This window comes from Lemur catta, chromosome 1 (assembly GCF_020740605.2).
Source record: "Lemur catta isolate mLemCat1 chromosome 1, mLemCat1.pri, whole genome shotgun sequence".
Taxonomy (NCBI): Eukaryota; Metazoa; Chordata; class Mammalia; order Primates; family Lemuridae; genus Lemur; species Lemur catta.
Window position 1 is genome coordinate 37,100,779 of NC_059128.1, and position 15,176 is coordinate 37,115,954.

General features: G+C 31.7%; 2 protein-coding genes across 2 annotated transcripts in view; one reads left to right on the plus strand and one right to left on the minus strand.

Annotated features, from left to right (window-relative positions):
• The window catches only part of RTN1 (reticulon 1), a 349,490-nt gene that overhangs the window by 6,275 nt on the left and 328,039 nt on the right, over positions 1–15,176 (plus strand). The window lies entirely within an intron of this gene.
• Positions 10,289–15,176, minus strand: part of LRRC9 (leucine rich repeat containing 9) — a 103,446-nt gene continuing 98,558 nt past the window's right edge. Inside the window, exons 31-32 of the mRNA XM_045566286.1 lie at positions 12,244–12,415; positions 10,289–11,324 (exon numbers count right to left, since the gene is read on the minus strand). Coding sequence (XP_045422242.1) covers positions 11,285–11,324; positions 12,244–12,415 — 212 coding nt within the window. The 3' untranslated portion in view covers positions 10,289–11,284. The remainder of the gene's footprint in view (positions 11,325–12,243; positions 12,416–15,176) is intronic.

Below are 15,176 nucleotides of genomic sequence, written 5' to 3' on the forward strand. Positions count from 1 at the left end.
TTGATTATATCACCAGTGCCCCATTCACTGCTGTCTCCTCCCAAAGAGAATGACTCCTTTCTTTCAGAAACAAAAGCAGCCCTACCTGAGAAACACTCTGAAATACTTTGATGTCTTTGCATGATCTCTATTTACTAGACCAGTATTTTCTTCATTCCTCATCAGAACATGAACTCAGTAACTGATTTCTTCCTTGTTGGATAAATGGACATGAAAACTTTATTCCAGATTAAAATAGTGGAAATTTAAGAAAACAGTCTCCTACTGTGAAAGAAAAACATAATGATGTTCATGGAGTTATGGAAAGCGTATTTAATCAGGAATATTGAGATCTGAATTAAAATTCAAGCTCTATGAGAAACCTGATAATTTGACATTGGGCAAGTCAAACTCTTCAGACTTCAGTTTTCTCCTCAATAGTATTAAGAGATTAGGCTATATCTCTAAATTTCCATATAACTATATTTCTGCTGTTTATATTAACTTTATCATGCTATGGCTGGAAATGAAGACAGTCAATAAAATTCTATGCAGATACGTTTTTAAAGTTCATAAATTTTCCAAATAACAAACATAAGAGTGAGCTTTATTTATTGTTAGGCAGACCTAAACAAAACATGGTTATCATTAGAAAACTAAACTGTGTTAACTTAAGTGTTGACCACTTTGCCTGGGTAGTGATTTCTGTGAATATTAACATCAGGTAATATGTCACCTTAATCAGTATTCATTAAATACCAATGGTTAACTTCTGAGTGCTCTTTCCTTAAGGCTAATTAAATAAAAATGTTAAAGCCAGTATTGTGAAGATTTCTGCCATGTAATAGCCAAATTATTTTATATTTAGCTTCTTTTTGATTAAAAGTCGTGGTCAAAGATGTTGAAGCCCTCGAAGGTGATTTTGAAGATGAAGTGCTGAAGCTACCCAGGCAGCAATCAGAAACAGTTGGGAAAAATGTACCAAATGCTTCATTCTTTTTCTAGGCTGCATGGCAAATTACATTTAATATTTCAGGCTTGTTGCATTTTAAAATAAGGCTTCCAACTAAGCAATTTTCAAGACAACTCCAATCAAAAGATATTGCTTAAAATTTTCTTACTGCTATAGAAATGAAAAGAGTGATTGTCTATGTTGATTAGCCTTGAAGATTGCTTTGGGAAGAATTTTGACAGTTGTAGTAACGTTACCATTATAATTTACAATCTGTGAAGAATTGAATACCATGTTGACTATCAGAATAGTTTAGTGCTTCCGTTTTTTTTTTTGGTTATGACATTATACCATTGAATGAGGCTTCCTTTTTTATCTGCTGATTTTATTCTACTTCTTTAATATAAAGAGGGATCTTTGTAATGTGTATTTTTAAATGCATATATAATTTATTTCTTTTATCATGATCCTTAAAAACTATTCTCAATTATCAAACAAAAATCAAACATAGAGCATAATAAATATACCTAAAATATTTATTGATGCCTACTATGTGCAAAATGTGCAAATCAGTTTGACAGATACAGAGATGAAAAAAATATTTAACTCCAAAGAGCTTGCAGTTTAATGGATAGAAAATTCACAATAAAAAAGAAATGAACAAAATAAAACTAGAAACATTTAGAACGAACTACACCTTAGTTATGAGTTGAATATGGCTGATATTATTTCATTTGCTTATACATAAGTACTAAATAGAGATTGTTATCTACCTCATACAACAAAACTTGGCACATTAGGAACATGATCCCACAATTTTTATATTTAGAAAGAAAAGTTATCATTGAGTGAAATTACATTACACTTGGCAATGTATAGAAAAATGTTTAAATACTAAGAAAGACTTTTATGCTAGCAAGAAGATTCATCTTTTATGAACCTTCTGGTTCAAAGGCCAATTTTTAATTGTTTTAAGTATTTTTAAAATAGCCTAAAATGTAATGGCTGCCTTAAATTAGCAAACAATATAAGATTCAGTGATAGTGAGGATTTAGTTAAATGGGATTCTTATTTAGTCATTTATGAATTAAATTAGTGAACATTGATTGTGTGTTTTCTAGGTGATAGGCAATTTGTTAGAGGACTAGTGATACACAGAGAGGAGTAGTGCCTCCTACCATGGGCCCCACTGGTGAGAGGTGCTGGGGTAATACAAATCTATGTGATCACTTTGGAAAGAAGTTTAATCACATTTATTAAAAGGTATGCACTCTAGAAATGTGCATACGTTTTAATGGATTAATAAGTATTCAAAAGAAGAAAAAGGATTCATGCACGTATATGTTAAATGCATATCTCTGATACTGGAAAATTGGACCCAACTTGAATTTTCCAAGTTTCAATGATTAAGTAAGTTACAGTGTTTTCCCTTGGTTGAATATAACACAAACGTTAAAATGATAATCATGTTAATGCTTATATATGTAATGTGAAAAAATAATAAAAATTAAATAGTGTTTTTTCATAAAAATCTTAAATCAGAAAACTTGGAATTTTCAAAAATGATAGTTGTATTAGCATGGAGGTGTTTCAGATGATCGTCTCAGTGTCTGTTTTTGAAACATCATCTGTTATTTAAAAATAATTAAATAGTTTAATGTATAAAAGTCCTGAATTGCATGCAACCTTTGTATGTTACTGGTGGTAATGTAAAATGACAAAGCTGCTGTAGAAAACAATATAGTGGCTCTTTAAAAAATTAAACATATAACTACTACATTCCAGCATTTGTGCTTCTGGGTACCCAAAAGGAGTGAAAGCAGAGACTCTTAACAGATATTTGCACACCCATGTTCATAGCAGTGTTATTCACAATAGCCAAAAAGTAGAAGGAAACCAAATATTCAGGACAGATGAATGGATAAGCAAAATGCGGTATTATATACAAACAGTAGAATATTATTCAGCATTAAAAACAATCATCTGTAGATGTGAACTTCATTGAAAATTCTTTTGATCAGTAGGTTAAAGATATGTCTGAGAAGTTCTGTTACAGTTACAAGAAAAATTGTGTTTGAGTGTTAAATTATTTGTGACATTTTCTACTTCAGTTTAGAAGAGCACAGTTATATTATCCAGCTATCTCTATTTATTTGAGTATGATTCTTGATACTCAGTGTAATTCTTGATGGGACCAAAAAACTTCTGTGTTGACTCTTAGTTCTGATCTCACTTTTCTCTTTGTTCAGAATGAACTTTCTTGACTCATAGCAAGAGATGGGGAGGGTTATCTAGGCAACAACGAACTAGAACTCCTTTAATTCCAATTTTTTTAAATTAAACCAACTAAAAAATACAGCTCCCAGAATTCAAGACAATATTTCCATGTTGCACATCACAACTCCAACCTGACATTAACATCTTGCTGTAGAAGAAAAGGTATCTGGCATCTAGGTACAAATCAGAAGAGTAATGGATTATCAAAAAAAAAAATTAGATATTTCAGTTTTCCACTGGTATTTTTTCCATTAAGAATTTAAAATATAACCTCCAATATCATACATGTTTGTGTCATGTAGGTACCACGCGTAAGAGCGTCTCAGCAGAAAACAGGTGTTACAATTAATGGGGCCATTCAGCAGTTTAATGAAGGGGACTATTTCACAAGTGTATATAGGATTAAAGGAAACAAATCAGATTTGGTGAAGTATCTGAACTTGCAACACCTATCGGCCTGAATGTGTAAGAGAAAGAGAGTTCATTAGAACCCAGATAGTTTAGGAGAGCCCAGTAGGTGCTGTGGCCCTTGTTGAGGAATACAGTTGTTAAGGCCCAAATCTCACTCTTCTACTCTTTGATCTACTTCTAGTGTCTTCGATTGGCTAAATCCAACTGCCAGCTAGAGAGACAAAGGACCCTAATTAATGCTGTCCTTAAAGATGTGTCTCTAGAGTCACAGAGCAGGAGGAGAAGGGTAGAGAATAGATCTGGAAGGGCAAATGGAGACTATCTAGCACATAATACTTCAGTAAAAGTGCACTTATTTTTATATCTGTCCTCCTTCATTATGGTTATGTAGCAGGTCCCTGAAGACTTCTAACTTTGCAACTCTTAGGGGAAATAATTTCTTAGATCTTGGGTGTTAGTTCTGCTGTTGCTTTCTCTGTTGCACTGATATATTCAATTGAATATTTGATAAGAGCCTGTATGTAACTGATTTTTTGATCTCCCAGATAGTGAGGTATACATCTTTAATAAATGTAAAAGAACAATAAGAACATGATGTCATGAAATGGAAGTGATTTAGTATGTAATAGGCTAGCTCTTTGATTTTTATCATTCTTTCTGTTGGTTGTGTATCGTCTAACATTATTCATTTACTTACCTCTTTAATATATAGGCCATTAGCAATAGTAAACTTGATTGCACATAGAAATGAATAAGTGGGTTTACAACAAAGGAATAATATCAATTTTTAGAACTATGTGAGCCCATATGTTTTTAATATTTTTACACAATTTTATACCTTGAAATTAAAGTAGTGAGATTTGATTTAGTATTTTTTTTAAAAAATCACTAGTTCTTCCCCCCTAAATATCATGAAGACTCATTGTGAACATAATGAACAAAATTTCAAAATTCAGTGGAAAACAAAACAGTATATAAAGATTAATAATTGATTGCAAGGTAAAATCACTTAAATGTTTATGATCCAGTAAGATTATAACTAAATAGGAATAAAATTACTCTAGAAAGCATTATTTCTGCTTTGTTTTCATGCAATTTTCCTCATCTGGGCTCATAATAGTATCATTAATTGATCTTTTTAATATAATTAAAAATAACTGATCAAAAGATTTGAAGGATCTAATATTAGAAACAAATATCTCACTACTTAAAATTATTTTTGAGTTAGAAAAGTGGTTTCCAACCAAAACTGGTTTTTTTTGTTTTTGTTTCCTTCATGAAAATAATGCTCTTTAAAAAGTAAGTTTAATTTTTATTGTCTTTAATAGCTGTTATTGATGGTTTCTCTTCTAAATATTGAAGTGACTGAAATACTCACGTTTAAGTACAAATTTCTACTCTTATTTTATTATAATGCATTGAAAAAATCTGGAAATAGTACTATGCTAAAGTAATTTCATGATACCAGAAAATCAGTTTTTCAAATCTCTGTTATAGCTGTCATTTAAAGTCTTGATAATGTCAACATTAATCAGTTAATGCATAATCTTAAAAAGAATATTTAAAACATTTAATAACTGAACTATTAAAGGATGACAGTTATGAGACTGATATTCTCATAATTATTCTTCTTGAGAATTAACAACAGCCTAACCTCTTAACATTAACAGATGTTTGGGCTTCAGTTTTATTGTATCTAGTTTCTATTTATAGAGGTTTTAGCATCTGTTTGCATAAGTGTACTCATACCTTCATTGAAAACATAATTCAACAGTGTGGTAATGGCTCTATTAATATTAGAATCTTTGACTAACTAGAAAAATTATTTCAGCATCATAATGATTAAGGGAACACACACAAAAAAGCAGGCCAGAAGACAAAAGTGCACCTTGGCCATAAGCAACTTCCAAGGTTATAGCCTAAGATCAGGACACTTTCTGAACATTTTTCTTCAGTTGCATTTCTCTAAAATTGTAAATCCTGCACAACTATGACCCTGAAGCACTATAAAACATTGAAAATAAAATTTTGTTTAATTTATTCTACTTTTAAGGCAGAAAAGTATATCAATACACTTAAGAAAAATTTTCCACAAGTGTACAAAATAAGTCTGATTGACTTTTAGCTAATTAAAAAATTAAACCATTTATTCTGAAGTATCCTATTCTATGAGTAATGTGTTATCTAGTTTTCTATTTCAAGTTTTTATAATTGTATACTTGTACCTTTGCCACTAAATCTAAATTAGCCTTTTTTGGGGGGAGGTAAGAAGTTTGACATAGTGTACTGATTGTTATAGACTATAATATTGTTACAATTATATGAGAACTGTATGTTGTATTTTTACTTGTGTGTATATGTGTATGTATTATAAAATTCACAGATGTATACTATATTGTTTAAAAACTCCAATGGTGGCAGTTTTAAGACTATTTTGTTGCTAATAATGGCTTAATAACTAAAACAGAACAGAGTGCTTCCTAAGGTAACCAGGGAAATATGCCCATTTTGACTTCATTTCCATCTTATTGAAAGACTGCATTCATTCTCTTTTTAGATGTAAAGCTCTTCATTCTACTATTCCTCAACACTCTTTAGAGAATTCCAGCTTGCTTTTCACCTATCTTTTAACAGTTTAACATAGATGGCTGGATCAAGCCCATTGTTCCAATTGTATGAAGCTTAAAAAGCTCTGCAGTATTTTACTCTTTCCATTGTATCTGGCTTCCCTGAGTGCTCTGTTCGCTGCATTTTACTTGTACTCTCTGTTTTCTAAACCCATTTATGCCTATTCTTTCTGAAGACACTTGTTCGTATGGGAGCTCAAATTGACTTCTCCCCATTCTATTTCCTTAACTAAACATGCACCATTAAGGTTGATTGAACTCTTAAAGAACATCATAAAAATTGAAAGGCCATAAGAAAGTAGGCTACCAGTGTTTGTAAATACCTGTTTTAAGCCAAATTGATAGGAAGGAATAAGAAATAATTGGAAACTTTAAAATGTTACTGATTTTTTTTTTTTTTTTTTACAGATTAGTCTTTTTTGGTTGTTCTGGGAGGGAGAGGAGAGGAAAGGCTATGGTTCTAATTAAAGACGGAACAAATATTAGAGCCGAACCACTAAAATTATTGAAAACATTTTCTAGAAGAAAACCTTAATGTTTTTCAATCAGCAAAATGTAAAACATGAAGTTCATGAATAAAATCTACAGCTATTAAATCACACCACCTTAATTTTTTTGTTTGTTTAAAATGTAGTCATTAACTTAATGGTTCACAAAAATATTAAGATTATCACTAACCTTTTTTCCTATTTATAATGTTTAAAAATAGCTGCTGGTATGAAATGTTTTTAAACATGTAGAAGTTAATTATAAAATTAAAAACCAAAATGAAAATGTAGAATTTTATTAATATTTGTTAAAAATAATTCACAACCATTCCCATTTTAATGTTTGATCAAAATGTAATTCATTAAAAAAACACAATATGTTATCGCAATGGATTTTTATTCGGAGCATATGAAAATACTTTTATTTTTAATAATATGAGGAAAAATCTGTTCTAACTTTAAATTTAGCATTTTAGAATCACTGGTATTTTATATGGCGAATGACAATGTTGAGGAATTGGCTTTTTGATTTACCTAAAAGAGCATATAGTTAAAGTAGGCCTAATAAAATATAAAAGATAAATTAATTTGATTTCAGGTAATTAATATTTTCAAAACTACTTCTAAGTTCCTTTGAATATACTATTTATTTTTAGGTTATAACATTTCATGATTTGGCTATTAAATCATTCATTTTTTGTTAATTTTAAGGAAAAATCATCACCAAACAAAATTTTAAGATAAAAAATGCGTAAATTGAGTCTAAGAAATGTCTTCTGGATAGTTTACAAAACAGTTTTATTCACAGCTGAAAAAGAGTAATAGTAGAATGGTATAATTTATATTTATGTAAAATAAAAGCTTGTAGAAACAGAATATAACTAATGAAATAGCTGTGTACTTCTTGCTGACCTACTTCTAAAAGGCAACTGAAAACTTAGATGCAATTCAGCATAGGTTTTTCTTTAAAAATATTTCCATAATGGAGGAAAGTATAGAAAGTTGAACAAGGAAAGTAGTCAAGCACTTGGAAGTGGTCTATGAGCTCTAATTTTTACAGCAGAAGTGTCAAAAAACCCAGTCTGTTTCTAGCCTGTAAACAAACTGTGTTGGTTAGATTCATTGAATAACCAAAGGAACTTGGCCATAAGTGCTTCTACTCATACAAAACTATAAATAATTTATTTCCTTTTATGTAAAATTTAATTGAAGCTAAGAGGCTAGAGTATGACTAAGAGTAAGATCTAATGTATTAAAACATTAAACACTTTTCATAATTTACGTAGCTTATGAATAATGAAATGGCATGTTCCTTAAATATAAGGTTTATTTTAAAACTAGTCATGAGTGGCTGCAAACACACATACTCCATGCACACTAAATATTCTAGGCAATGGAAAAATAAGCACCACATGTATTTGCCATCAAATTGGTACTAACTGATCAACACTAAGGTGCTCACATGAAAGTAATATTCATTGGGTGCTAGTCAGGTGGGAGGGGGGTGGGCAGGTAAACTTACAACTAATGGATGAGGTGTGTGCACTGTATGGGGGAAGGGCACGCCTCTAGCCCTGGCTTGGGTGAGGCAAAGTCATTAATTGTAACCAAAATATTTGTACCCCCATAATATACTGAAATAAAAATATAAGTAAATATTCTAGGCAAAAAAAATTCACAACCATAGTTAATTTTGTGTCAGTAGTCAGAAAAATCCAGGACTATAAAAATGGAAGTAAATAATAAAGTTCTTATTGAACAATTAATTAATCTTCATATATTTTCATATATACATATATACAAATCAGAAGATCAGTTTGACATCTATATTCACTTCATCACTGGAGGCTCCTAATCTATAAAGTTCCCTAATTTCTAGTTTTCCAGGTTGTTTGTGGAATTGTCCTTAATTGAAAAGTCATATAATCATGCATATGACTGCATGCAAAATAAATCTATCAAGATAATTGCTGGAGCAAAGAATAATAATTTTACTGTAGAAATTATGTTTTCTCTAAGTGAAATATACTGGAAGAGAATGAATAGTTTACAATCTTTACATACATTGGGGCTCTATTATAGCTGATTAAAAAGCATATTAGTAATAATTATTTGCCAATTCCCTTGTAATTGAAAAAGCAATGAATCTGGTGTTGAAAAAAATATGTATCAAGTATGGTATGTACTCTTTTCCTTGTGAAGCCACAGCTTCTTTATATATAAATGGAGACAATATATGTCATGCCTACTTTATGATTGTTATTAGGATAACTAATTTAAAATGTTTGCCAGTGGTTTGTAAATTTAAATCACTAGTTGTTTTGTTGCAATCAGTTGCTTTGCTAAGTGGGTTACAAATAATTTGTAACTATAACTTAAAATTTCAGTGTGTGAATTATTTACTTAAGAAATAATTTAGAGCAGATCTAAAATCACTCTTATAAAAACATTACTCATGTTCATATACATTTTCATTTGTTTTACTAAGTTGGAAAGGGATGGAGTTAATAAGCCATCGCCTTATGAATTGCACATAACCAATAGTTTAAGTGATCTAGGTATTCCCAGGGGATTTGTATGTCATGTCAGTGTCATCTGCTATCCTGACAAAAAGAATTCAGAATGGCTATGCCAAATCATGTTAATAATCATTTCTCTCATTGCTTTTATATGAAATTGTTTATTGTAAATTTATATTAAAAGGTCCCTAGAGATTGGGTCTGTGTCTATATACTGTACAGCACTTAGCAATGCCTAAATATGTTTATTATTTTTCTTAGTGTCACTATCAAATTATGTATTAAAATTATTTTCAAGAAATTTATATGCAATTAAAATTTATTATTATAAGATAGCTCCAAATTTAACAACGTATACATAAAAATTAAATGAAAGATCTCAAATATATTAGAAATTCATAGGAAAAATGGCTAAAAGAAAATATGACAAAATACTAATTGGATGTAGCATAAGTTACGTATTTTTCTGCTTTACACGTTTCTATTCTTGAACATTTTTCTCCAGTGAAAACCTATTACATTTATTTTTCTCACACTTTATTATTTATAAAGACACTTTCTATTATAAAAATATCACACATTCATCATTTAATTTATACATAATCATCAAAGAAAAAAAGCAGGTGATGCTAATTTAGTAATAAATTGTGAAGAGTAGACTGTCAAAACACTACAGTGAAAGCAGTTGTCCAAACTAAGGGGCAACAAAGACATCTTCTGGACATCTTAAGAACTGCAAAGTTGATTTTAAACAAAGGATCTTATTTTCACCTAAGTGTAATAGCTGTTTAAAAACCACACATTAGAAGAGCAAAATCAATCTGTAATTAGTTTTGAAATTTTAAGTATCACATGATTAAATTACAAACATAGCATTTAAAGAAGAAAAAATACAAAATTGTTGCATAAACATTGGAATTATATAGTTTCCAAAATACCTTTAAAACTATTTTCAGATAGATTATAAAGTATACTTATTTTATTTTCATGTAAGGAACATACAAAATATGAATAGTATGAAAACTACATGCAGTGTTGAACTAGTACTTTAAAAATTTAAATAAAACATTTCATGAATCATGGAATCCATTTACATCAAAATATGACTGGCAGTTTAGTTATCAATGTAAAGAACTGTATTTAACACATAAGCCAACTCAAAACCATATTTGATTGATTTTTGATATATCCTAGTACTATGCAATGTAATAGTTTAGAAAAGTCATTTCTAGTGAAATACAATTATTAAAAGTCAAAATTTTAAATGTGTCCACTCAGTTGGAACATGTTCTTTTCAGCCTGAAACTGCTTGTAAAATTATATCACAGTAGGCACAATTAACGATTTGTACATGAAATAGGACTCATTTCTCTTATTCTTAGTGGATGAATGAATGGTTGCACCCACAGTCAGCCACGTTTAGGAACTACTATTGATGCCTATAATTTGCATCTCTAAACAATTTTCAGGGCAGACCTGGTTTGAGAGTATTTTTTTCAAAGTATAGTCCTAAAAACTAATCTGTAGTGCAGCCAGCAAAACTCATCTTGCTTTAGTAATAGTTGTGTTTTGTAAGAAACGTATGCTTTAGTTTATGTAATCCCAAATGAAAAGATACTCTGCAAATGAAAGGATGGTTATTTCCTGAAGTTATCTTTTCTTAATATCTTCATATGACAGGCCATAATGACATTTTATAACTAAATGCTTCTAATACCAGAACTAAGCATTTGATTCTCTGGACTTTGTTTCATGTCACTTTTATCTTTTCAAATTGTTGTATGATGTAATAGTCCGTGATTTTTATAATATAGAAATTCAAACAAATAATTAAGATAACCATAAAGAAAGTTTGAGAGGTGATATTAAATCAAAATCATGAAAGGTGATAGATTATCTTCATATGGAACTGAAGTGTTTCAGTAACATAAGTAACATGATTTTTTTTTTCCACTGACTACTGTCTGCTAGTTTTTGCACAACTACTAAACAGAAAAGTTTCTTGGTGTATGCTCATGTCTCTTTAGGCAGTTACATTCGATTTGATCTTGGAAAGTTGCTCCCAGGAATTCTGTAAGAAATAAGATATTTATGAGTCAAATAATGGTGACTTGATTTCTTAATGCATAAGCTAACTTTTGGTAATTCTACAGTAAGTAATTTTTGTATTTTATATGTGTGCAAGTTCAAAAATACTATAAAAAAGAGAAAATGATCCTATTTTTGGCTATTTAAAAATTGGGTTATCCCGAGGACTCAATGGGACACAACTAATTATAGCAGAGGGAGTCAGTGCAGCAAGAGGCAGGCCTAAGCTAGATCTGTGCTGGGTGGGTCACTTTAACAGATGAGTGGGAGCATGGGCACAAAGAAGCTGGTAGACAGATAATACTTGAAAATCTAGGTGGACAGGTGTTGAGCATCAGAGAGTGGATGCTTGATGAGAATTAGCAAGGCTCTTAGGCACTGAGGTGGGATCTAGGGCAGGGTCCAGACTGGAGATGGGGGCAAGTGGGAACTTTCAAGAAAATTTTGAAGAATTTACAAAATTTTTGGCCTTTATGATTTCATAGAGTTGAATTTATATGCCCTTCAAAGTATAAGTGAACTGCTTTGCATATTCAGTTAGTAGAGTGAGTTGGGGGAAAATACAATTAAAAGTAGTTTCCATATAATTATTTCAAGGTTCCCTCACTAGTGAGCACTAATACTGTTTGAACATTATTTGACCTTGTTAGCCATTTCTAAGCCTTTTTGAATTATGATGTAAATACACTGGATGTAATTTACACTGGATGTAAATACACTGGAAAGGTTTGGTGAATGTGGGAAAAGAAGCCTTATGCTCTCTGACAGGGTTTCCTTGCTGCCAGAGTGAATACATAATAGTATATAACAATATTTCCTATTTTTATACATGACTACCACAAATATGGAGAGTATATTTTTAATGGGATGAGAAATGATATTAATGGACAGAATAGCTTTACCGTCCCTCATCTTGGTTGCTGTGGTACATCTGTGCAGTTGGGGGTGTAATATTCTGATGCAATAAAAGAGATGGAGACAGATTTATCCCTCTGAGTTGCCGAAAAGCTATTTCTGCATGGATGCTCCGAGGATGATTGTTTGTCAGAATCCCAGCATTCTTGGTTTTTTTGTCTAAAATCAGGAATTCAGAAAGTTAAAATTATGAAACAATAAGAAACATTGAGTAATATAAGAATTAAGTAATAAAGTTTGGTTGTGGTTCAGCAAAATGTCTGCTATACATGTTTTATAACATGAATTAAAATTCCAAAAAAATATATAATTGGAATATATTCCTAGCACTTAATGTGGCTTAAATTTCTGTGAGCTAATGAATCAATTTGATCCTTTCTAGGTAATTTAAAAATATATAAATATCCAGATTTGCATGCTGTAATAAATGTACAGATAAAGTGACCATGCTTTTCCAAATAAAAATTGGAGCAGCACAGTCAAAAAAACAAAAAATTATAGGACTTTTTCAGCAAATCCTAAGAAATAGTTGCATAACATGTCTTGAAAAAAGTTACAGGCATACCTTGGAGATATTGCAGGTTGGGTCCTAGATCACTGCAATAAAGTGAATATTGCAATAAAGCAAAGTCACACAAATTTTTTGGTTTCCTAGTGCATATAAAAGTCATGTTATGCTATACTGTTGTCTATTAAGTGTGCAATAGTATTATATGTAAAAAATGTACATACCTTAATTGAAAATACTTTATTGCTAAAATACACTAACGATCATCTGAGCCTTCAGCAAATCATAATCTTTTTGCTGGTGGAGGCTCTTGCCCCAGTGTTGATGGCTGCTAACTGATCAGGGTGGTGGTTGCTGAAGGTTTGGGTGGCCATGGCAATTTCTCAAAATGAGACAACAATGAATTTTGGTGCATTGATTCACTCTTCCTTTCATGAAAGATTTTTCTGTAGCATGCAATGTTGTTTGATAGCATTTTACCCACAGTAGGACTTCTTTCAAAATTGCAGTCAATCCTCTCAAGCTCTGCTGTTGCCTTATCAACTAAGTTTATGTAATGTTCTAAATTCTTTGTTGTCATTTCAGCAACATCCATAGTATCCTCACCAGCAGTAAATTCCATCTCTTTGCTCATCCATAAGAAGCAACTCCTCACCTGTTCAAGTTTGATCATGAGATTGCAGCAGTTTGGTCACATCTTCAGACTTCACTTCTAATTCTAGTTCTCTTGCTTTTTCTGCCACATCTGCAGTTACTTCCTCCACTGAAGTCTTGAACCTCTCAAAGTCATCCATGAGGATTGGAATCACCTCTTCCAAACTTCTGTTAATGTTGATATTTTCACTTTTTCCCTGAATCATGAATGTTCTTAATGGCATCCAGAATGGTGACTCCTTTCCAGAAGGTTTTTGATTTAATTTTCCCAGATCCATCAGAGGAATCACTTTCCATGGCAGCTATAGGCTTATGAAATGTATTTCTTAAACCATAAGACTTGGAAATTGAAATTACTCCTTGATCCATATGCTATAGAAGAGTTGTTGTGTTTGCAAGCGTGAAAACAACATTCATCTCCTTGTATATTTCCATCAGGGCTCTTGGGTGACTTAGGTACATTGTCAATGGGCAGCAATCTTTTGAAAGGAATTTTTTCTCAGCAGTAGGTCTTAATAGTGGACTTAAAATATTCAGTAAATCATGTTTTAAACAGATGTGCTGCCATTCAGGCTTTATATTTCTATTTATAGAGCACAGGGAGAGTAGATTTATCAAAATTATTAAGGGCCCTAGGATTTTCAGAACAATAAATGATCACTGGCTTCAGCTTAAAGTCACCAGCAGCATTAGCTGCTAATAAGAGAGTCAGCCCATCTTTTGAAGTTTTGAAGCCAAGCATTGACTTCTCTCTAGCTATGAAAGTCCTAGATGGCTTCTTATTCCAATATAAGGATGTTTTACCAACATTGAAAATCTATTTTTTAGTGTAGTCACCTTTATCAGTTATCTTAGCTAGATCTGGATAAAGCGCTGCATCTTCTACGTCGGCCCTTGCTGCTTCATCTTGAACTTTTATTTTATGGAGATGCCTTCTTTCCTTAAATTTCATGAACCAAGCTCTACTAGCTTCAGACTTTCTTCTGCAGCGTCCTCACCTCTCTTAGCCTTCATAGAATTTAAGAGAGTTAGGATTAGGCTTTGGCTTAAGGGAATGTTGTAGCTGGTTTGGTCTTCTATCCAGACCACTTTCTGTATATCAGCAATAAAATTTCACTTTCTTATGATTCATGTATTCATTGGAATAGCATTTTTAATTTCCTTTAAGAACTTTTCCTTTGCATTCACAACTTGGCTAAATATTTGGCACAAGAGGTCTAGCTTTTGGCTTGTCTAGGCTTTCAACATGCCTTCCTCACTAAGCTTAATAATTTCTAGCTTTTGATTTAAAGTGAGAGATGTGTGACTCCTCTTTCCACTTGAACACATAGAGGCCATTGTAGGGTTATTAATTGGCCTAATTTTAATGTTCTTGTGTCTCAGGGAACAAGGAGGCCTGGGGAGAGGAAAAGAGTTTGGGGAACGGCTGGGAGGTGGAGCAATCAGAACATGTGCAACATTTATCAATTAAGTGCCATCTTATATGGGTGCAGTTGTGGTGCCCCAAACAGTTACAACAGTACTATGAAAGATCACTGACCATAGATCACCATAACAGATAAAATATTAATGAAAAAGTCTGAAATAGTGAGAGAGTTAACAAAGTGTGACACAGAAATATGAAGTGAGCACATGCTATTTCAAAAATGGCACTGATAGACTTGCTTGACACAGAGTTGCCACAAACCTTCAATTTGTAAAAATCACAGTATCTATGAAGTGCAATAAAGTGAAGTGCACTACAACGAGGTATGTCTG